The sequence below is a fragment of the Lottia gigantea genome (assembly GCF_000327385.1).
Source record: "Lottia gigantea unplaced genomic scaffold LOTGIsca_8, whole genome shotgun sequence".
Taxonomy (NCBI): Eukaryota; Metazoa; Mollusca; class Gastropoda; family Lottiidae; genus Lottia; species Lottia gigantea.
The window spans coordinates 4,736,404-4,761,239 of record NW_008710662.1 but is presented as its reverse complement, the minus strand read 5'-3'; the positions used below and the strand labels follow the sequence as shown (position 1 = coordinate 4,761,239).

Genomic DNA, 24,836 nt, shown 5'->3' with positions numbered 1-24,836 from the left:
TTGATTTTTTTCAGAGTCTTTTGCATTTTGCTACATTTGCAAAGTCTCACTCTGTGCCACGTGTGGCTCTAGTATTGTTTTGAAGTAGTTATTTATTAATTTATTGTTAATATGAATGACATTGTTTTGTACTATTACAGTTGATTTCTTCTGACACCAATAAGAAAAATGGTTCATACGCTCGACTCTGGTTGAATTATGCCAGATTAAAAGGGTATTACATCTTTTTAACGTCATCAGTCGAATAACACAAATATTGTTTTAAAATTACTCACATCAAAATTAATTTTGATTGATTTGAAAATTAACTATCTAATACTTTCAAATGACTTATTGAACTTGATGGAACCATTATTAAGAATTCTGAGGGAATGGATGAGAATTTCAATAAATGTTCACTTGAGCTAAGCATGTTATATTTGCACAGTGGATGAGATTTATTCAAGTTATTTTGAAAATCATGTTTTCATTATTTCTATTATATCATTTAGTGAATTTAATCCAGAAGAAGCTGAAAGTATTCTAGATAGTGCTAAGTGTTTTGTTAGACGATTTGCTGTTGTCCATGTAGCTTGTGCTGAATTTGAAGTCAAACAAGGTTTGTGAATTGCTTAACTTTAAGATCTAGCTTAAATCTGCAAATTGTTTTACATAAATAATAGTTGAAAATGGTTTATCTCATTTTAGTAAGTGGTAATTATACTGTGTCTTAATGTCAAAATGTTTTACATATATATATACACCAGAGGCCAAAGTTTCTGGTACCATTTGATGTCACATGATATTCACATCATACGCTTTGAGTCATAACACTTGGAGAAGTTAGACTTTATGGTATATGATGTTTTATTTCATTCACACTCAGTGTTCATAAATGTTCTGTGTTAAAAACAATGTGTTCGAAAGCTTGAGCTGAACTATCCTCAGATCTTGTCATATTATTCAATTATAAAATAGTAATTTTGAAGGTAGTTTGAATATTTTTTGTAGGAAATGAAAATAAAGCTAAAAGATTATTACACAAAGCAACATTATATGATGCTAAACCTAAAGAGTTGATTAATACAGCATTAATTAATCTACAGAATGGGTTAATTACTCTATTAGATGATGAGGAGAGAGAGAGTGGTTTCTCACCAGGTATTAATTTCAATTATTTATTATCTGTTATAATAACATCTGTTCATTTTTAAGGATCAGATTTTAAAAAAATTCATTTAAATTAAGCGAATTAAAAGTGAAATTAAAACAGTGGTTGATGTTTAAAGTTCTGCATGAAAATATAAAGAGTTCAGACACAGTTAATAATTGAATGTCCCTGTTCAGATGCAATATATATAAAGCTATCACTGAATTAAGCTTTCAAAAAAAATCTCACTAATCTTCAAAATAAAATCTTAACAATCAATTTATTATTTTGACAGTGTTTTGTGATGAAGAACATTCATTGGATGAAAAAAATGCTAATAGTCAATCACAGTCAATGTAAGTACAGCAATAACACCAAAATGATACACAATCTCAATATGGCTGCACACGATTAAAACATTTTCTGTATAGGACTGTTAATACTCACACTGGAGAGTTTGTTTAACTAAATCTATCCGACACGTTCTGGTACCTCTGTTATTATATTTTGGTACTGAGGTGATCAAGTATACTGCAATTCAGATTTTCATGATTACCATGATATAATGTTAATAATAATGATTTATATTATAGGGATATCAAGACTGAAGAATTCAATACAGCACCATTAGCTAGACCTGTATCTATAGCTGATTCTTCTCTACTATCTAGTACATGCAAACCCTCTATTAGACATTATAAAAGTACACCAGAATGTCGTAATAAATCATTTTCTTTGAATCCATTTTCAGCAAACAAATTCAATAGGTATGAATAAATAAAATTAAGTGGAGGTCCACATCGTACTTTTTAGACTTATGATGATGATTTGCAAACCCATGCAGTATGCAATGAGTGAAACATTGTCTTCATAACGATTAGTACAATACAGCAGTTCATTATTTCCTAAATTTTATGCTTTAGTTTTGTTGCCTATATCATATATCAAATGAATACTGAATCCAGACTGACATTAAGTATGGTTGAGATTTAAATCACTAAAGTTTAGTTTGATGGAACCTTGTCTACCTTGATATTAAAGATATTTTTGTTTTCAAATTTTAGATTGAGTTCGTCAAATAAAATGAAAGTTGGACCACCAATGAGAGTGAAATTAAATCTACAATCTACAGATACTATTGGTTTAGAAGAAACATTAGAAGATAGCACTATAAACAGTTTTAAACCACTAGATTCCTTTCATAGAACAAACGGTATACTAACAACAGATTGTTGTTAATTATCTGTGCATTACATCTCTGAAATACTGGCTTGGGAATCAGAATTTTTCTTACCTGGAGGAAGAATCAAATCTATTGAACCTCATTGCCTAGCAGACGACAATCCTACGTGTTGTGTACTACTGAATAACAAAAGATTGATGTAGTTACTGAAAGATATTTTTTTGTATTTCAGAAACATTTGGTGCTCATTCCTCTGGCTATGTATCTTCAACTACCAATGATTTAACTGAACAAAGTGATATAAGTGACAATCAGAATAAACTGACTGAAGAATTAGGTCAACCCTCCAGTCATTCTACTATAGACCTATCATTACAAGCACCTAGTAAAAGACAATGTATTGTGGAACCTAGTGACTTTAAACAACCCTCTGTAAATACTTCCCCTGTCAAACAAACTATGAATACAGTCAATAATAACCCCTCTTCCCCTGCCCCGTGTAAATCTATATCCTCACCCCTCAAATCTGTTCAAAATTTGATGGATAGACACCAATGCTCAAATGATAAAGAAAATGTTATGAATGTCAACAATACAAGTTTGGAATCTGAGATGCCAATGGAAGTAGAAAATCAACCAAAAACAAATCAACCATTACATTTACAAGTAAATCAACCAGTGGACCAACAAAAAAATCAACCAATACACCAACAAATATCTGAACCGGTGCACCAACAAAAGGATCAACCATTACCACCCCCATTAAGTCAACCTATACCAGAACCAGTAAATCAACCTTTACCACAACCAGTAAATCAACCTTTACCACCTAAAATACATCAACCATTACCCCAGCCTACTTTGTATCAACCTGTACCAACACCTATGAAAGTAAGTTTTCTTTAATATGGTATATCATTTATTTAAACCTTGTGTAGTAGATAGCCATTACTAAAGTCAGAGGTTTGTGGAAGAATTCCTTTGCCTAAATGAACAAGTTGAAAGAGTGTGCCTTTGCCATTCTTACTAATTATTTGTCAAAGATTGTTTGGTGTAAAGATTTGAAGAAATCAAGCATATTTTCATTTAAAAAGATCCATATGAAAAATTCATATTAAATGTGTACAAGTTTGATGTATAATTTGTTAATATTTATATTTGTTAGTTTGGTAATGATGTAAAATGTGTTAATGGACATGTGTACTCGGTATTAAAGATAGCTGGTAGAGGAGGTTCAGCCAAGGTATTTATTTTTATTCCATTTTATATTGATTGTCTGATATACTTGTATATTTATATTTTACATGTAGATAGTATTAGCTTACTTGAAAACCTCATTTTTTCCTAAAGTCACAAATTTTCATGAAAGCTGAAAATTAAAAAAAGACAAAATGGCTTCTTGTTAATGACTCTAGTTTCTAAACATGATTATATATACCAGGTGTACCAAGTACTAGATGAAAAGAATAATGTTAGAGCATTAAAATGTGTAGATTTAGATGGTTCAGCTCATGTTGTTATAGAAGGATATAAAAATGAAATCAATTTATTAAAAAGATTACAATATTGTGATGCTGTCATCAAGATGTATGACTAGTAAGTAATTAAAGTACATCCTAACATGGAAACCAAATTAGAATTGTCCTTGTAAGTTTGTGATTCAAAGAAAGTATGCTAATCTGAATTAACCATATGTAGGTAGACTATAAAGGCATTATAAAAATTACATTTTCATAGATAGTAGTGAACAATTTGTATGCTATGCTATATCTAGATTCTAGGGACCTTATTGAATTCAAAAATAATTATTACAAGTAGTAGTGAAGTGTTTAGATAATGCAATCCAATGTCCACATAGCAAATAAAGTGGAGTCATTTATCATCCACATGGCAGTAACAACACAAACCTGAATTAAGAAGATATAAGCTGGAAAGTAAAGGCCTCAATTTTGAAATTTTGAGATATATAGATATAATTACTATTTGCCTGTAGCAAATTTGCTGAATACAAATTTACCAAAGAGAACAAAAACAACCAAATGATTTTTCTGTTTCCAGTGAGTTTGATGAAATAAACAATAAGTTAAATGTTATATTAGAATATGGAGAAACAGATCTAGCTGTACATTTATCAAGTAGGAAAAAAGGTGGAAAAAGTCTTGGAGAAGCTGTTATTAAATTCTATTGGCAGGAAATGTTATCAGCTGTTAATGCCTTACATAAAGAAGGTAAATAGATTTCGTTTTGAACACATTGAATACAAGGCTTATAACGCAACTTACATCATCTTCTTAATCAATTCCAATTTAATGATGTAAAAGTTTTGGGCTCATGGGAATGGATAAGGAGGCGTTTAACTACACAATGTTACGTTTCTTATGTTTTGTGTTATGAGCCTCGTTCTGGATTCAATATGGCATATATTAAAAACTATGTCCCATGAGTCGGGTCTTCTACCTAACTACTACCTATTAACATACTAATGTGAATTAACCTTTGTTTCAGGTATAATACATTCAGATTTAAAGCCAGCTAACTTTATGTTTGTGTCTGCTAATTTAAAGTTAATAGATTTTGGAATAGCTGATGCTGTACAACAAGATAAAACAAGTGTATTTAAAAATGTTACTGTGGGTACTGTAAGTTATATGAGTCCAGAAGCTATCAAAGAATCTTGTGATGGTCAAGCTAAATACAAGGTATTATTATTATTCTCTTCTTGTGGCCAGTTTGCGGTAGGATATAATGTGGGCCTATAAAAATGATTGATAGACTTCATTATAAATACATTGGTTCCTGTGCAAAATTTGTGCCAAATATATCATGACTGCATTTGACCCTTTGCTGTCTGTATTTACGTTTACCTTTTTTTATCTTGCCTCAAGAAATTTTAATCACTGTTGAATATCTGAATGCTACCAATGCTTATATTCTAGAAACCATATCTTGGTTGTTTTTTTTTTTTAACTACTATCTGACACAATGATTACTAGCCACATTTTGACTATTATTTTAGTATGAATTGAATTATTAATTTTAGGCCATACCAAAATAATAATCTGTTCGTCGGGAATTTAAAATTAAAAAATAATATTCCGTATGTATCAAAAGAGCTCCCGTATGTAATATTTTGAAATTTTTAATTTTAAAAAAAAATTATATTGCCCGTATGTCCGTACCTCTAAATTGATCAGTTAACATGATTGTTTAGCTCTCATTTTTAGTTTCATTTTTATTTCTCTAAGCCTAAAATTTGGTAGCAGGAGTAACAAATTGCGCCCTCTATTTCGGTTTGTCAGTTTGTGGACATCGTGCGACAATTATAGTAGAACATGTTCCAGCTGTTGAAAGAGTGAGTTCCTACAGTAGTTTTGGCCCTTCGCTGAAGCAAGAACGTTTTCTTGACGACCGGACGCATCGAAATTCCGGAAGTTGATGATTATCAGAAATAGGCATGGCCGATGCAGTGCTAGAATTAATATTTGTATTTGTCTTTTTTACCGAAATGATTTTAGTAATCAAAATTAGGTCACACCAGAAACTTATTTTGCCATACATGGCGTTTGATGTTGAGCCTGAAAACACTTTTAAAGATGTTTATGGAATTCAATCGTGTATATGACAGATCCCAGAAAAAGTGTACATCAAGGACAATATGGAAAAATCAGGCGGTGTCTTAGTTACACTTTCATTGAAAATTTCTCTGTGTGATGAACTGAACTCCAAGTTTGTGGACTTTTTAATTTACTTGCCTTCTCATTCTTCGCCTGAAGAACCTGTTTGTAATACTTCCAAAAGGGATAAAAATGTTTTCGATTTTATGATGGCATCAAGAAAGACATTAATGTTTCCTGAAAAACCTACACCACCAGTCTTTGACAAAACCTTAACTGGACCTCAAAAACTATTTTGTGATGTGCTAGATTGGTGCAAAACAATTGATGATGGCTGGTCAAAAGACCAGTTAATCTGTGCAAAAGAAATTTTGTGGAAGATTACAAATAAATACTATTAATTGTTATTTTATCTGAATACATTCAAAATCATCCATGCTGGAAAATTTAATGGTACGAAGGGACTTTTTTTTTTTTTTAAATTAAAAAATATTATATCGCACCAACCAAATCAATGATTACTAACTTTTAGACATTTTTTTTTTTTAAATTAAAAAAAAAAATTTCGTTCACTCGTACCTTTTTTTTTTTCAAGAAATCCCGAAGAACAGAAAATTATTTTGGTATGGCCTTAATATTGTCTGTGGGTCTATGAGATTGATAATCAAAGGAAAAATATATTATTTTGAAATTAATTTATTAATTGTGATAATAATTATTATAGATAAGTGTGCGAAGTGATGTTTGGTCTTTAGGCTGTATATTATATGTTATGGTATATGGTAAAACACCATTTCAACATATACGTCATCAGCTAGCGAGAATACAAGCTATTACTGATGATAAACAAGTAATAGATTTCCCTGATATACCAGATAAACTACTATTAGACGTTTTGAAGGTAACTATTTATTTTGTTTCTTGGTTTTTGCACACAATTAATCAGCTACATTTTTCTTTTATGCAATTTTGAAGATCGGCACAGCTTGAATGGCAATTGAATACATCTTATCAGATCTGCTTCTGTTGACATTAGAAAAAGACTCAAAACTTTTTGCAACTGGACAGTCTGATGCCATTGTGGTGATGGCACCTATTTTTATGATCTCTTATGGATACGCACATTGTCTACCTTTAGACCCCCATACTGTACACGAGATTACAAAATACAAGAGTAGGTCCCTTTTTTTTTGGCATTCTTTTTGCAAATATATTGGAAATGATGATATCCAAAATTATTCTTGGGGTTTTGACCTATGATTGTTTGTCTCAACTTATAACATGTGAATTTTTATAGAAATGTTTAATCAGAGATGTTAAATTGAGACCTACAACTGATGACCTACTAAATCATCCTTATTTGTCACAAGGTCCTAGTGTAGATAGCCCAGGTAAATATTTCTCTATTATGTAGGTCATAGCACTTTTCCAATGGAGCTGAGTTGGTCAAGAAATTTCAGAATCTCTATCCCAGCTTCATGGTGCCACTCATTGACTAGATTTTCCAATTTGCCATCCTTTACAGAGATTTCACATAGCTTATAATTATTGTATTTGGTATATCTATTATTAAGTTTTAACTCAATACCAAATCTGTTAATTTACAGTTCATACTCCTAAACCAAGAAGCATACAGAATATACTTGATCAGATCAGTGAGTTTTCACCACGAAGTATGCAAACATTTCAGGTAAAACTTTCTTCTATATCGAGTTCAGTTTAACTTGATCAGTTATTTCTCTTTTCTTTTATATGCAACAAAATATGTGGATAAAATTGAAGTCTCCATCATATTGAGACTTTATTTTTTATGTAGCTCCTTTCTTGTAAATTTTGATCTGTTTGCCTGAAAATGTCAGCAATAGTCAAGGACAAGTGATTTGAAGCCTCTTTTTGGTATAAAACTTTTTGTACAGGGAAAAAAAGATTTCTTGTTTCAGTATTAATATTCTTTTTATTTTCAGGGCTTGGTTCAAAAAATAGGAAAGTAAAACATTTATTTATAGTGTGCTGTAATTAAGAAACTTGTAAATCAAATAAGATATTTTTGTTCAAAGTAATCTAGAACATAGATGTATGATAAACTAAATATGTAATATATACAAGTTGTATTTATAATAAAATTTATTTAGTTGTTTGGCAGTAGACTTGGAATGAGAGGATAAAATCTGCAATTCTGAGAAAATCATTACTGATATTAAAATTGTAAATCTAACTTGACATACTACAATGGGACCAACAATCACCATGAAATTGACAGTGGGAGAAGATAACATATCAGTAAATGCTACATCACAAAATTCTGCATGTTCAGATTAATGTCTAAATTCTACAAAAAAAAAAAAAAATTTATGTAAGATTTAATATATATAAAGAAAAAAATAAATGTCTATCCTCGGTCTTCTTCTCATGTCACAATTATCATTAAAACTTACACTTAGCACTAATTCTCATACAAACGTCAGTAAAAAGCTAAAATCCTCTCAGTATGTTATGCTTCAAGATTCAATTTAGCTGTTAAATCAGCAACTTCTTCATCAGACATATCTTCTTCACTTTCACAGAACGACATTCTGGGTGAGGGTCGGCAACCACGATTTATATAGCTAGTGAGTCTACCAGTACTAGCTAATAATAAACCTAAATAGGGTGGTGATGGTTTCATTGGTCGTGAGATATATTCTGGGTGATATTGAACACCAACATAATATGGATGACCTAGATTAATGAAACAAAGGTTAAAACATAACATTTCTTCAAAGTAACAATCATGTCTATTGCCTGATATTGTCAATAAATGTGAGCTCTTTAAAGTAAGGATAGTTTAAACTTCACATTCAGATTGTATTTAATAAATCAGTGGAGAGATATATGTAAACTTTTGATACAAATAGAACTCAATAAACAACATTTACCTTCAAGTTCCATGATTTCCATTCTTTCACCATCTTCACTTCTACCTACAAACTTCATACCTTTGGCTTCTATCTTTTCAGTGTAGGTTGGGTTGACCTGTTTAATATAAGAATGGCCCTTTACCTTCTGACCGCAAACACATCATAATTGAGATACTAAAGCAGATGGTTTCAGACTTAACAGATAAAGTTCATAACTGGCTGAAGTGGGCACTTTGTGTATCCTGTTTCAGAGATGGAAATATAAAATATATAATAAATGGCCACTTAAATATTTACCCGTTAAAATATAAATTCAATTTCTCATTATCATCTTCTGATCTTACTAAGTAAATCTATAAGTATATTGCATGGCCTACCTCATATCTATGTCTATGTCTTTCTTCTACATATTCTTTATTATGATATAATTTTTCTACAATAGATATTGAATTAGGTTAGTTAACATTCCTTCTTAATTAGTCTAAAACATCAGATTAAAACAAGACTGATCAGTTTCATTATCACAAAGATCTAATAAATTATTCTTTATCAGTTGAATCTATTTCCACTACCGATAGCACTTTCAAAATAATATTACATTTTACTGCTGTGGCATCAATAAAATATAGCTTGCCAGGCAAGGTAACATACGCCCACAGATAGCTTTGATTGTAAGTATTATGAAATTCGATATATTTACCATCTTCATAATGACATTGACACACAAAATCAAAAGAATCTAAGAATGTAAAGAATTGTTGCTTGTAGAGTGAAAAAATCATCACGTAAATTGATAGGGATCATCTTCATAATGACATTGACCCACAAAATAAAAATCAAAAGAATCTGTAAAAAAGTGTAGCTTTAGAGTGAGCACGAATTGCACAATATAGCCAATAGAGTAAAACGTCAATTCAGACAGGATATTTCCGTGAAATATTTTCCAATCATCACGAAAATCAATAGGGATCATCTTCATAACAACATTGACATACAAAATAAAAATCAAAAGAATCCGTAAAGAACTGTAGCCTGTAGAGTGAGCACGAGTTGCACAATATAGCTAATAGAGTAAACGTCAAGTCAGACAGGATATTTCCGTGAAATATTTTGCGATCATCGCGAAAATCAATAGGGATCATCTTCATAATGACATTGACCCACAAAATAAAAATCAAAAGAATCCGTAAAGAACTGTAGCCTGTAGAGTGAGCACGAGTTGCACAATATAGCTAATAGAGTAAACGTCAAGTCAGACAGGATATTTCCGTGAAAAATTATCCGATCATCACGAAAATCAATAGGGATCATCTTCATAATAACATTGGCACACAAAATAAAAATCAAAAGAATCTGTCAAAAAGTGTAGCTTGTAGAGTGAGCACGAGTTGCACAATATAGCTAATAGAGAAAAACATCAAGTCAGACGATATTTCGGTGAAAAATTATCCGATCATCACGAAAATCAATAGGGATCATCTTCATAACAACATTGACATACAAAATAAAAATCAAAAGAATCCATAAAGAACTGTAGCCTGTAGAGTGAGCACAAGCCAAATGTGAACGGACGGACCGACGGGGTGATTAAAATATACGCCCATCTTACGTGTGGGCGTATAAAAACTGTATTCGTATAATTAATGAATAATAATATTCATACTTACTGACAAGTGAATTTTTAACTTTAAACAATGTTTTACGTTTTCCTAATCTCATTGTTCCTCCCATTTGACCCGGATTGTGTTCTGGCATTTCAATCACCTAGAAATGAAGTCCAATTGTTGAATAATTGTCATACTTTGTAACGCCTCATTAGTGATTAGTTAATAGAGACTGTAAGACCATGAAGTAGGAAATTCACAGTCGAGGCAAGGAAAAGCATTTTCCATTTGAGACACTCCAACCTGCAACGCAAGGAGGAGCTGGTCAGAATGCAACATCTTAACCCAGCTCAAGATCAAACACAGATCTTCAGGTAAGTGTGGAAGTATTCAAGCCGAGCTTTTTAGTCCTTAGATCTGCAACATGACTAGAAAAGTACAACACAATATCTTTTCCAGCCTTGCAGTATCTCTTTGCTGAGTCACCCATTTGGTTTCTGGAGAGTGGTATAAAGTACATTTAGTTAATAGAAAAGACTATAATTACCACTGGATGTTCTGTATTAGGATTAAATTCTGTAGAGTGAGAATCAGTGAGCTCTAAAACATTTCTAGTAAATTCTATAACGGCACATTGTAGTCCTAGACAAACACCTACAAAACAACCACTTTCATGTAAAAACTACATATTTGTATTTGTTTGATGTGGAATTTGTAAAGCTAAACAGCGCCAAATTGTAACTGCTTACTACAAGAAATGTAAACTCTTGGGACCCCTAGACTTACAGTCCTAATAACCCTTAGTGGCAGATGGTGATGAAAACTAGTCTCATGAAAGCACTAGCCTAGGTCACAAAGTAAAGATTTATGATGGAAATAGGAGCAAGGTTAAGATAATTAGATACATAAACTATGGATTTTGTTTTGAGTTATTATTAGATTCAGCTGTCGCCCCCCCATGCAAATGTGGCAGTCTCCCTTGGTACATTGGGCTGATTTTATACTCACCTAGAAATGGAACATTCTTAGTTCTGGCCCACTGTGCTGCCAATATTTTACCCTCTGTTCCACGTACTCCAAAACCACCAGGTACCAGAATGCCACTAAAAAAACAAAACAACCATTAAAACACTGGACTTAATATCTTCAAGTAAAGAATGCCAAAATAAAATCATTCATCTATACATCTAAAATTGTATGTTGTGTAAATGCATTCAATCTTTTTGGCTTTAATTCCATATCATAAGTCATCCTAGCAAAATGAAATAATGGCCTTTTATGTCCTACCTTTTTGCACCTAATTGGTGTTTTTGATTATAAAATAAACTGATCTGGCAGATCTTCAAAAGGCTTATCTTCTGCTAATATGTTTAACTAATTTAGTGAAGAAAGATAGTATACTTACTTGGCTCCTACTAATTCTTTCCAGGCTTGATGATATTTCTGGGCATCTTCATGTATCATAGATGGCTCCAGATCCGCAGCTTCTATATACTGTATAATAAATATATTCATCATTATCATCAATATTGACTTATAAATAGCATTGTCATCAATATTGACTTATAAATAGCATTATCATCAATATTATACAAAGCATTGTCATCAAATATTATACATAGCATTGTCATCAATATTATACATAGCACTGTCATCAATATCATACATAGCATTGTCATCAATATTGTACATAGCATTGTCATCAATATTATACATAGCATTGTCATCAATATTATATATAGCATTATTATCAATATTAACTTATAAATAGCATTGTCATCAATATTTACTTATAAAAGTATTATTATCAATATTAACTTATAAAGAGCATTATTAACTTGTATATAGCATTATTAACTTATAAATACCATTATTAACTTATAAATACCATTATTATCAATATCAAATCATAAATACCATTGTGATCAATATTAACTTATATATAAGAAATACCGGTACCATTGTCATCAATATTATATATAGCATTATTATCAATATTAACTTATAAATAGCATTATTAACTTGTATATAGCATTATTAACTTATAAATACCATTATTATCAATATTAAATCATAAATACCATTGTCATCAATATTAACTTATATATAAGAAATACCAGTACCATTGTCATCAATATTATATATAGCATTATTATCAATATTAACTTATAAATAGCATTGTCATCAATATTTACTTATAAAAGTATTATTATCAATATTAACTTATAAATAGCATTATTAACTTGTATATAGCATTATTAACTTATAAATACCATTATTATCAATATTAAATCATAAATACCATTGTCATCAATATTAACTTATATATAAGAAATACCAGTACCATTGTCATCAATATTATATATAGCATTATTATCAATATTAACTTATAAATAGCATTGTCATCAATATTTACTTATAAAAGCATTCTTATCAATATTAACTTATAAATAGCATTATTAACTTGTATATAGCATTCTTAACTTATAAATACCATTATTATCAATATTAAATTATAAATACCATTGTCATCAATATTAACTTATATATAAGAAATACCGGTACCATTGTCATCAATATTAACTTATAAATACCTTTGTCATCAAATAGTAAATAGACTCATCCTATGACTTCCGATTAAAATTCTAATGTGGATAAATGGATAAGCTGAACTAAAAATTTACCTTAAGATCTAGTCTATGACTGATAGCTAGAGCTGAATGTTGTAAAGACTTGATAACAGAGGCATAGGCATCTTCTAACTGTGTATATTTACCAACCAACACAATGGTTACTTCTTTAAGTAACCTATCGTGTCTAAATGGACAATAAAATATAGTTGAAGTAATAATAATCATAAATTACACATTCTACTGTTCTCCATGGTCTATAACATACACTTCAGCCAATGAATTGTCACACGATTTTTCCAACAGTTTCCTAGATTGTGTTTCAGGAAAGCAAAATCTGTCTGTCTTTCACATAAAAAAAAAAGGTCTCACAGATAATGGGTCAGTAGGTCACATAAAAAATATACTCTACCTGTCTGCTAATTCTTTCCATTTTGCCATGTGTCGTAAAGGTGATTTTTCAAAACCAGTTAAATGCAAACGATTTGTAAAAAATTCTTTAGCTCCTTGACTTGCTAATAATAACGGCACTCTGTACAGGGAAGAGACATCATGTACACAGAAAACCTGAAACATATATTCATATATGATTATGAACAGTTCAGAAGTTCACATCATATATGTTTACATAAAAGGCAGATATAAAAGTATCAGCTTCATATCCAGGGGGAATCGCCCACAAATCAACCAAAATAAACATGATATAGAAAACATATGAAAACTGTATACTCTTTATGCATACTGATGTAAATTAAAATGAAATCACTTAACAACAGATCACACACTAAAATGAATAACTTTTTGCTATTCATGTTTTCATGTTAGTTTCTAAAATTGAATTACAAGTGGTAACAGAGATATATATTATAATTCATTTACCTGTTCAGGTTCAACATGACAAAACAATGAAACCTTTTGTTTGACGGCATCAATTAATGGTGTATTACTTCTACATACAACCTATAGAATATGAACATAATATATAATTAAAGAACTTTTCTATCAGGAATTAACAATGGTTATCAAGCTCACGACAGTAGATAATCTGAACTTCCACTAAGATAATTTTTTTTCAATTCAATTTAAAATTGTGAAAAGTGATAAATATAACTAAGGTGGACATAGTGTATAATGTGCAGTAGTTCAAATTGTATACATTAATTATAGCAAACTTCAAAGTTCTTACCAGATCTGGAGATAAACCTAACCCTCGTAATTCCCTTACACTAGATTGTGTCGGTTTAGTTTTTTGCTCTCCTGTAGTCTTTGGCTACAAAACAAATAATATGTCATTATCAATAAAAAAATATTCAAATTAAATATTACATCCATTGCTTTTTTTAATTTTTGAGATTTTCATTTGCTTTAAGTGATTTTTATGCTTGTTTAAACTGTATTTTTCAACTTACTTGAGGCACTAAGCTAACATGAACACAACAAAAATTCTCCTTTTTTACTCTGAATTGAAACTGTCTAAATGCCTCAACAAAAGGCATACCTTCTATATCTCCTATTGTTCCCCCTAACTGAAAAAAACATACAGAAATTTTACGTCAACAAAACAATCTAGAGATGTATACTTTGTACTCCTATAATGATTCAAAAGGGAAGGGCAATGAACAGAAAGATATTAAATAACATAGCTGAGTTTCCAATGAATAGACTGGTAGAGAAATTTGACTAATTCTTGGCAATTAAGACCCTTAGAAAGTAGAAACATGACCCTTAGAAAGTAGAAACATGATAAAAGTGACATCAAAGAAAGTAGAAATCTGAGCTTATGATTTACAGTCTAGGCCACAGAATGTCTATTGCAAAGATAAAACATAATTTCATGGTTCTTCACTAAGCTTATCTTTTGAATCGGACATTTAATAAACAAGACTCAGGGCTATTGTAAGTTGTATATTCACTTGATTTTAAACGTTTAATAGTTCTGAAATTACCTCTATAATGCAAACATCTGGAATCTGACTACCCTCTACTGGTCTTTTAGCAACACGTATCACCCATTCTTGTATACTATCTGTTATGTGAGGTACAACTAAAAATATCAAATTTCATTATTATAAAAAGGCATTTTACATTCTTCTGAATAATACAGTATGATTTTGCCAGAAAAACCACAATAATTCCCAATTTTCCATCTTGATTTCTAATTTTGTACAAGGATGTATCTAAAGAAAAACGGAGAGCTTGCATCACACAAAGGAGTTCTGCTTTTTTTTCTTACATTCTATCTAAATAATATGATTCAAAATACTTGACATCAATTTAGTCCCTGAAAATATTTATTTGAGATAGGGCATCACATCCAATATTAACAGTTTGATAAGGGGAGTAATTACAAAATTTGCTAACACTTTTCTTTGACACAGGTGTCTAGATCAAGTGCTTTTATAGCTTTGCTGCACTGTACTATAATAGTTAATATGTAATGGATAGTTAACAGTTCTAATTTTTCAGCAAGATCATTTTGTTCTAAAGTATTTTATACCTTGTACTGTTTTACCAAGATAATCCCCCCTTCTCTCTTTATTGATGACATCCTGATAAACTTTGCCTGTTGTAATATTATTATCTCTATGTAATGTAATGTCTAGAAATCTTTCATAATTTCCCAAATCTAAATCTACTTCTCCACCATCATCTAAAACAAACACTTCACCTACAAATAAATAACACAAAAAATATATTTGACATATGATTGCCATGACAACAAAAAAGTTGTTCTTGCTGATTTAAAAGTTTTACATCTTGTTCTTTCTCAAAGTTTCGGAACATGTATAAATAAACTAACAAAAACTGATATTTGAAAGCAAAATCCTTCACACTGTTTTTTGCAATAGGGGTTTAAAGTTGGCATAAGGAGGACTTTTGGAAGGACAGCACCTACCTAGCAGTAGACACAGTAGTCACATTAGTTTATTCCACTGACATAAAAGACAATGTTCAAACACAGCATCAACAGTTTGATGTTGACACAATTTGAAAGTTGCCAAACAGCATTGAACACCTTTTTCATGTTAGTCCTCTGGTATGCATCCCTGGCTAGGGTATTTGCTATAAATAATCAGAAGGTATCATCTTAAGACTGAGCAAGGATTAACCCCTAGACCATCAGCTTAGTAATAAAGCACCAAATTTGCCTACCTTTCCTGACCCTATTGTAAAGAGGGAAACATCTTACCATGCTCATAAGGAGAGAATGTACCAGCATCAATATTAATATAGGGATCAATCTTTATAGATGTTACAGCAATACCAGACGATTTTAATATAGTACCAATACTACTTGCTATAACACCCTTCCCAACTCCACTTATGACACCCCCTGTCACTAAAACATACTTCATAGTCTTCCTTAGTAAACTAGCCAGCTTTCTATAAACAACCACAAATCCGTTATTATAATTAATCATAAATACCAATAAGTTAAGGGTATACTAAAGGTCATCTTGAGATCACCGGTCATGATAATCAAACACTTAACCATGGGCATCAAATAACCCATAGTAACATAATTTCTTATTTTTTGAAGTTTCATGTACCAAAACCATCCAACCGTTGTGATTTCAGAATCACATCTCACTGTAAATTTGTATGCAGCTTCAAACTATAGCATTTTTCATCTACCCAGTGATGAGAAAGAGGAAAGATAAGATCCATGATCTTGACTTTCTGTCAATATTATCAAAAATTATCAATAATTGTTTGGCTTGTGTGCTCAATGCAACTAGTCCATACACTGGATTATATTTCCTATGATAGCCTATGACATCACTGGGTGTAACTTACAGTTAGTCACAATGAGAGTTCGAACTAAAGCAAAATTAAGTGTGAGGCAGAACTGAAAATCTAAAGGTGACATCCAAAAATGGGCAAATTTATAGATTTCATTTAAAAAAGCAATTATAGGATATCTAGGATAAGCAAGCAGAGGTGACAGGAAGAATCAAGGACAAGCATTGCATTGAGCATCTATAAGTATAACACATGGAGAGTAATAACAATTTTGACAGATCAATAAGAGCATGATGCAAAAAATCTAAACAACCTTTCAGCGAATGAGTGAATGACTAAGAGCAAGACAATCACATTTTATTGTCTGAAACTTAAAGTATCTTATGCAATGTAAACAAATCCACGTGCTTCCAAATCAACAATAACATGAAACATCAAGACAATATCAAGAGATAAAACTTCAAAAATAAGCAAAGAACTTTAAAATTGAATGAATAAAATGATCATTATCGTTTCAAACGATAGTAACATGAAAATATCCTGGTCTACCACTTACACTTACAGGCTTTGAATAAAACGATGAATAACTAAATTCTTGAAAACACTGGCTCCAAAAATACCGCTACATGACAAATACTGACCAATAAACACCCGTCGTTTCATTTGCTACATGCTACAATCAATTTCTTTACTGATTTTATTGAGATGTATAAATTAAACACGAAACGAATTTTCGTTTTTGCGGTTGTGGTGGTGTATTATGAGGTTGATTTTGTTTTCGGTCATATTTTTCATTTCATAAAAATATATAAATTGATCTATCGTGGTGGTTAGCAGAATAGAGGTAGAATAAAGGTGTTATTCATGTCAATAAGAGAACTCTTATTTCATTGAAGACATAGTTGTATTAAAAAAAAAACATACACACGTTCAAAGACTACTTTACCTTCAGCACAGTATTTCTTAATCACAATCTGTTCCAGACATATTGGTAGAAATTGGAATGAGATGAAAACAAAAGCAATTTATTTTGACAGGAGTAAAGTTTTTTTGCGCTTTTTGAATATTTTTATATTCCTTAAATGCTTTTTAAAATGTACGCAACAATTCGATAAATCAATTTACCAAACATTTCAGACGCTGTGAGTTTTCTAAAATTAAATTGTAGTCTTGAAAAACCAGACCGGTCATTGTCCTAGAGTGTTAGTCCGAAAAGTAGAGCCTGGACAAAGACCTATTTCTGTCAAGTGTTCCTCATAAGGATAACATCGACAATAAAATAAAATGTACGACGGCTTATGAAATTTATTTGATGACAACATTGTCATTTTATAAATTAATTAAGATAATTGAATAGAGCCAATAATTTGACAAATTTTCCCAAATCAAATTAAATGTAGGCCTATAATAGCCTAGGCCTATGTAGGATTCTTTGTGGATTTTGATACAACTCAATGAAACTACCACCCAAGATAAGCCATGTCGACAAGATAAAATATAAAGAAAATTAATTAAATACCATTGTTCTTTCAAACACGCTGATTTCTACCTCTTAAATTCTCTAGAAGGTAAAAGTCAAAGTCACAGAGCAAATAGTCATAAAAAGCACGAGCAGATATATATAAAAAGAAGAGAAAAGATAAAGAACTATGCATTGATTTTAGTTGACTGGCAATGCCTTGGTCAAAAAACGAGACTAAAAAATAAGTTGGTTATATATGATTGCAGGCAGTTCTACTTTATAAGGGTCAAGTATCAATAAGTCTAATGTTTGAAGATGGGTTCCCCTATTTTCATTTATGAAAATGAAAATGCTCATACTTACATGAATAGAAAGTAGAGATGTTCTAATGACCTGGAAAAATACTAGTTTGTCTCACATGTCATATCACGGTATTCAAAGGCAGCAAAAGTTTAAACAAAAAGAGAATTTTTGACCTTTCTTGATAGGTCACTCATTGGAATTCTGCTGGTAATTCTCTTCTTAGCTAATTTTAAGTCATAAAAACACCATCTTTTATTTGACGGAAATAAAAATAAAATCCGTTACAGGATAATTGTGTACTTTGCAAGCAGCAGTTTTATAAGTTTATAGATGGATAGGGGGCCCTAATGTTGTATTTCGCACAGTTTATTCGAAAACTCGAACATTTTTAATTCCAACAGAACTATTTAAAGGTATATAGTTTCACATCAATAAAAGACTTAAATCGGTTGACATTTCCATTAGGATTTCCAGACAAATTATTTGACATGTTATATCGGGTGGCCCACGCAAAACGATCACACTTCTCATTTCAGGATTATTTATAAAGTATCGAAGGGTTAGGACATCTTTTCACAAATTTACAGCTTTATAGGTTGAACGACTTTGGAATACCATCAAATTTAAAATTCAATGTCGAGAGATATAAGTTTAGAGTGAAGTCAAGACGAAATCATACTTCCAATGAAGATGCTGTTAGAAAGGTCACAAATATAAACACTGTCCACAACCTGGTTAGAACATATAGGGACACAACCTTCAGGGCTGCAACCATGTAGCAGACAATGCTGCGAACAAGGTGAACTTATTCATCAATGGCCTAAGTATCTCGTTAAAGTTGATCATAGACCAGTGCCTACTATGTATCAAGAAGAACTAAACAGTAATTATTTTTTAATATCATTAAATATTTAAGTTAATAATGTATTCCATTTACTTTTCCAAAAACTCGTCATTAATTATACATATTTAATCAATTATTATATTATCATTATGATTATAAATATTATATTATTTATAAATTAATTTCCATTTCAGAGCTTCGCACTGATGAAGGCCATGTGCAGGCCACTGGAAGAGCGAATTGACATTCTAAAACATAGACTCATAACTGGTACAATCATAAACTTGTTTATGGTGATGTTGTTTTTCACCTTGTGGGATTGTGAATTTGTAAACTGCAAACTTGTATTTACTTGATAAATTATGATAAAAACAAAACATGAAAACTTTTGCATATCCCACTTATTTGCCTTATTAGATGTTAGTGAAATTACAAGAATGACTTTAAGCGTTCTTATTTTTGAAAAGAAATTTTAAAAATGCTACTCAAAGTGTTTCATGGCAATGACTATTTACCACTGGCGTGGTAAGCGTAGTAAATAGCCATAAGTACCCTTACAGCTGTTTACCACGGCGTGGTAAATAAAATTAGTTATGATTTGATATTCCTTTCGGGAAAATTGCTTAAAAGTATCTAAATATTCAAAATTACGATTTTGCAATCAAAAACTCATCATGTTCATAAAAAATTCCCTTTTTGAAAAAAAAAATGTCGTGTTTGTTTACAAATAAATGTCAAGGCCGATTGTGAAGACTTCTGCACAATTCAAGGCTGAATACTTATCAATTCAAACCTATCTAAAAAGTTCCGCGTTGTATGAAATTTGGTGTACATTCATTTGTTCTTTCGGCAAAAGATTTTAATTACAAATTAGTTAAAATTTACTTCTAATGAATTGGAAAGCAGGCTTATTACAAGTACAGTCAAATAACCTAATTTTGTGCTAACCTATTTTTCGTGCATTTCCGGAAATGATTAACAATTTACATGTTTCCGCATGTGCTTGTTTTGATAAACATGAGTTATCTGTACCATGTCAATGCAAGGTAAAATGCATTAATGTATCCTTTGACAAATACAAAATGGCGGATTCCAGTTATTACCAAACGTCACATTTTTTTATCGGTCGAATATCCTTATAATCCCTAGCTGTAATCCAAGTGTCGTCTGCTAGAATGTAGTCCAACGAATGAAGTCAGGACAATTTTATTTCGACCATGACAAATAATTTCATTTAAATGGACAGTTACGCCAATTTGTTGACGAATCCTACTATAGTCTCGGAAACGGGATTGGTTTAACTAAACCAATCAGTAATAGTGTTCAGAGCTCACCGTCAAAATTTGAGCCTTCAAAGTCATATGTTTGACTACATGTATTACTACAGATATTGATACTGCTTGACTGCAGTATGTAGTCTGGGTCGGTAATAATACAGATATTGTTAGTGTTTGACTGTAGTGTGTAGTAGAGGTTAGTAATGATACCGATATTAATAGTGATTGATTGTAGTATGTAGTAAAGGTTAGTAACGATACAGATTTTGATAGTGTTTAACTGTATCAATATCTAGATTTTTCTGACGCCTGGGAACAAACAATTCGGTTGGCTCAAAAGAGTCTAAGATAGTTTTTCAGGCAATGTATCATAGGTTTCATCCTTGGGCGATGTTAAACATTTGGCAGAACCGCACCCATCACCAGTTCAGAATACTCAACCCTTAGCCATATACTTCTATCAAACGTTTTGGGGGTTTTGTATACGACTCTTCTTTAAGTGAGACAGAAAAGTAGGACGTTAAATTCCTTTCATCTCATTTCTTTAAGTGCAAATTAATAATACTGCCCAAATTTGCCACGAACTGTAATAGTGTGTTCAAGCTGGATACGCTTTATAATTATGAAGTTTTATCTAACTTTATCTAAATTTATCAATAATTGTGCCTTCTACAGAGTTTACTAGCTAAAGAACAAGTTATATTGTGAAAGGGGCATAGTTTGTTGATAATAAACAATTTCGTCCAAATCCATTAAGAATTGTGCATTCTTCTGTTTACGAGCTAAAAATTGAACTCGTTTCCAAGAACAAGGGCAATAACTCATAGATTTTTTTTACTTTCATAGGGCTCGTGATAGGGTAATAATAAACAATTTCTCAAAGTTTCGTCCAAATCATTGAGAATTGTGCCTACAAGCTACAGACTGAACACATTTCGGAAGACATGATCAATGCCTCATAACAATCAAAACATTGTAAATTTTATGATTTTTTGTAATTGCTTATTTGATTAGTATATTATCATATATTATTATAATCACTCATATGATAATATACTAATCAAAAAAGCAATTAGATGCTCAGTAGGAGGCTTTGTTATTTTCCTTGCACCAATAGTTCAAATATAGGAACAGCTGTCGATAAATCCTACGCATATCATCCGCCACATTGAGTATATTTCTAGCTTTAGTTTTGATGACTGAAGTATCGAGGTTCGCTTTGGTTCGTCGTTATGAAGGGCACCAGAAATCCTGTAACTCTATAATTCATCAAAAACAAAAGTTAGCCACACCCTACACCTCAGGGGATGAAAAGAAACGTGGCATGGAACGAGGAATATACAGTATTAAAGCTTGGAATTTAAAAATTCAATAAAAGTCTGTCAAAAATATAGCTTTAAAATGCATGTTATATAAACGAATTACAGACTAATAGACAGCTTGAATTTCACGCAATATGATTATAAACACACATTCCTTATGGTTCACATCATATAGTGATTGCAGAAAAGTTTTAGACTGTGAAATTTAGCGTCCAAAATGCCCGAAAACCATAGTCACCAATATTAAATAAATATTTTGAAATAAAATTTAGTTACCACGTTTTGTCTCTATAGACTAACATGGTGTCATTGACCTCATTTAACAAGTTACCACTCCGTGGTATATATAAGGGTACTTATGACTATTTACCACGCTTACCACGCCAGTGGTAAATAGCCACTGCCGTATTTCATCCTACGTAGCAAGTTTATAGAGAAAAGATGTTTCTAATATCTCTATAATTGTGAGGTCAAATTATGTTTGTCTTGGCTTTGATACTTTTTGAATAATTATGGAATGAAAAGCTTTGTCTAAATGTAGACATTTATTTTAACAGATGAGATAGCATACCTTACTTAATTGTTATATCGAACTAATCTTCACTGTAATTCTTATCTGAACTTAGATTGGGTTAAGCGCATTACTCTGTAGCTTCGGACAGTTCGTGTTTTTTTGCTTTTTTGTTTTTTACTTATGACTCTTTTCCCAAAAACATTAAATGCATTGATAAAGTAGATGATTATTTCACTGCAATTCTTGCCATTCTGTAAATAAGTGCCAACTGAAGTGCAACAATGTCTTTTTGCAGGATTATCATCAATAATTAAGCCCAAGATTAAGCATGGATATTGAATATTGGTCAAGGTCACAATCAGCTAAATGGGCCAAATGCCAATTCACTCGGAATAAATATAAGTATTTTTTTGGTGCTAGTTAAGATATAGTGTTTGGAGTGATAAAAATTAATACAAACAATTTTCTGTTTAATAGCAGAGACAGTAAAAATAGAATATGATATAATTAAACATGTTAATATATTAAAATGTTAAAACAGAATACACTAAACTAACGTGACTTTTGTATTGATCAAACTGAGTTTCATTTGAGTTGATGGCTTTTATTAATTGAACGTATCACATGTTCAGCTTGACTAGCAGATGAAACTATTGCTTTACATAGCTTATAATCTCTAGGATCCCCCCATCCTCCATAACCACTTACATTATTCACTGCGTTATTTATACGTTTGTCAAATATCAGTTTATGGGGAAACATAAACTCTTTATTTGTTCTTAAATACTTTGTTATTCGAGTTAATATTTCTTCAGAAGTGCACATACTGTGTTTATGGAAACCATGGCACTGTCCCACATGAAATATCCGACTAGCTTTTGGTTTCATAACTTTTAGACCTTTTATACAATCTGTTACGACTTTGTGTAAGCTCCAATCCCAATTATAGTCATCAAAGGAGCAGAAAATATCGATACAAGCCACAATTTGTTGCCACAATTCTCTGGTAAAGGCCATACCTCTTCCAACACCAGTAAACCAGTTATTAGATATAACAGACACATCACTATAACTTTCACCACTAAATATTTCATGATTTCCAAGAATAAACATATTTTCATCATGCTCCATGCTATGTTTTCGCATTAAAGTAATTATATGCAATATATCTGGGGCGAGGTAATAATCATTGTCTAAACGTAAAACCATACCTTTAAACTTCTGTAATATTTTAACGTTGTTAAACACAAAATGAATTTTCCACAACCAATGATGTTTCATCTGAGTGAATTTCGCTTCTCTATAATGCTTGAATTTATCAGGATTGTCTGCGTTATTGCACTTTATTTCTTTGGCTTTTTTCATTGATATATCTCTTGGGCAGTCATTTTTGGAATCGCCTGGGAAGCGACCATCGTAAAGCTGAATAGCATATGGGAAAAATATTTGCATCACAGGACAAAATTGAATGTCTTGAATAAGTTTATGGACCTCGGGTAAAACAACATCGTGACTAAAAACCACTAAAGTTTTTTCGATTCCTTTCACGCTTTTTAAAGAATCGATAAGAATCCTGAGGTCGCCCGGTCTTTTATGAACCTGGACAAGAATGACGACTCCAAACTCTGACAGATCAGGAGAAAAATGATTCCTGATCGTTTGTTGTTCGTTAGCAGTCTGAACGAATTTATTCAATTCCTCTTTATCGTTAATGTTAAACATAATTCCATTCCAGTTTATGGTATTGTCTTTAATTTGATTCGAAATTGGAAATGTGTGTGGCTTTGGTGAGGGAAGCTCTTTCAGGTCAACTTCTGTCATTTCCTTGATACTCTCGCCTCTTAATGCATAATGAATTGTTTTCGTGAACGTGTGAGATTTATTTTCTAAAATTAAGGTCATCGTACAAACAAAAACAATGGTCATTAATGCACATTGGTAAAAACGTTTTCTTCTCATGTACACCATTATTCGCCTATCCGTTGCGATATTAAGAACAATCTTTATTGCTGTAAAATGAAATTAAAAAATAACAAAAAACAAGAAAAGTCTATTAACTTATTGACATCATTGCAATTATTTCAATATCACCTATTAAAGTCAAGTTACCCCCCTCCCCCCCCCCCCTCCCCCGCCTACATATATTCAGTTTGTTTCTTAAGACGACTATAATTATGCTACATATTATAGTAAGGGGGAGAGAGATACTTCACACTTTGAAGTCCTTGAGCGTAATTGAAGAACGGAATTTAGTTTGGTCCAATCAGTTAGGTCACTAATATCAATTGGCTAACATAATATACCTCAGTTTCT

General features: G+C 31.4%; 3 protein-coding genes across 3 annotated transcripts; 1 reads left to right on the top strand and 2 right to left on the bottom strand.

Annotated features, from left to right (window-relative positions):
- Positions 1-3,483: 3,483 nt before the first annotated feature.
- LOTGIDRAFT_108333 (hypothetical protein) lies at positions 3,484-7,340 on the top strand (the record flags this gene model as incomplete). The annotated part of the gene is made up of 6 exons (XM_009067146.1): positions 3,484-3,555; positions 3,754-3,908; positions 4,371-4,540; positions 4,818-5,011; positions 6,651-6,827; positions 7,224-7,340. Coding segments are annotated over 6 exons (885 nt in total), but the record flags the coding sequence as incomplete, so codon positions are not given.
- A 523-nt stretch (positions 7,341-7,863) lies between these two features.
- Positions 7,864-17,406, bottom strand: LOTGIDRAFT_205900 (hypothetical protein). The gene is made up of 16 exons (XM_009067145.1): positions 17,364-17,406; positions 16,248-16,441; positions 15,555-15,725; positions 15,004-15,101; positions 14,467-14,583; positions 14,244-14,327; positions 13,937-14,017; positions 13,470-13,624; positions 13,112-13,244; positions 11,833-11,921; positions 11,436-11,530; positions 10,975-11,081; positions 10,491-10,587; positions 9,201-9,256; positions 8,842-8,938; positions 7,864-8,644 (listed from the first exon to the last, which is right to left on the bottom strand). Exons 2-16 carry the CDS (start codon positions 16,411-16,413, stop codon positions 8,418-8,420), a joined length of 1,773 nt encoding a protein of 590 aa, XP_009065393.1. The 5' UTR covers positions 16,414-16,441; positions 17,364-17,406; the 3' UTR covers positions 7,864-8,417.
- A 5,702-nt stretch (positions 17,407-23,108) lies between these two features.
- LOTGIDRAFT_108438 (hypothetical protein) lies at positions 23,109-24,245 on the bottom strand (the record flags this gene model as incomplete). Its single annotated transcript, XM_009067144.1, has 1 exon — positions 23,109-24,245. One exon carries the CDS (start codon positions 24,243-24,245, stop codon positions 23,109-23,111), a length of 1,137 nt encoding a protein of 378 aa, XP_009065392.1.
- Positions 24,246-24,836: the final 591 nt, after the last annotated feature.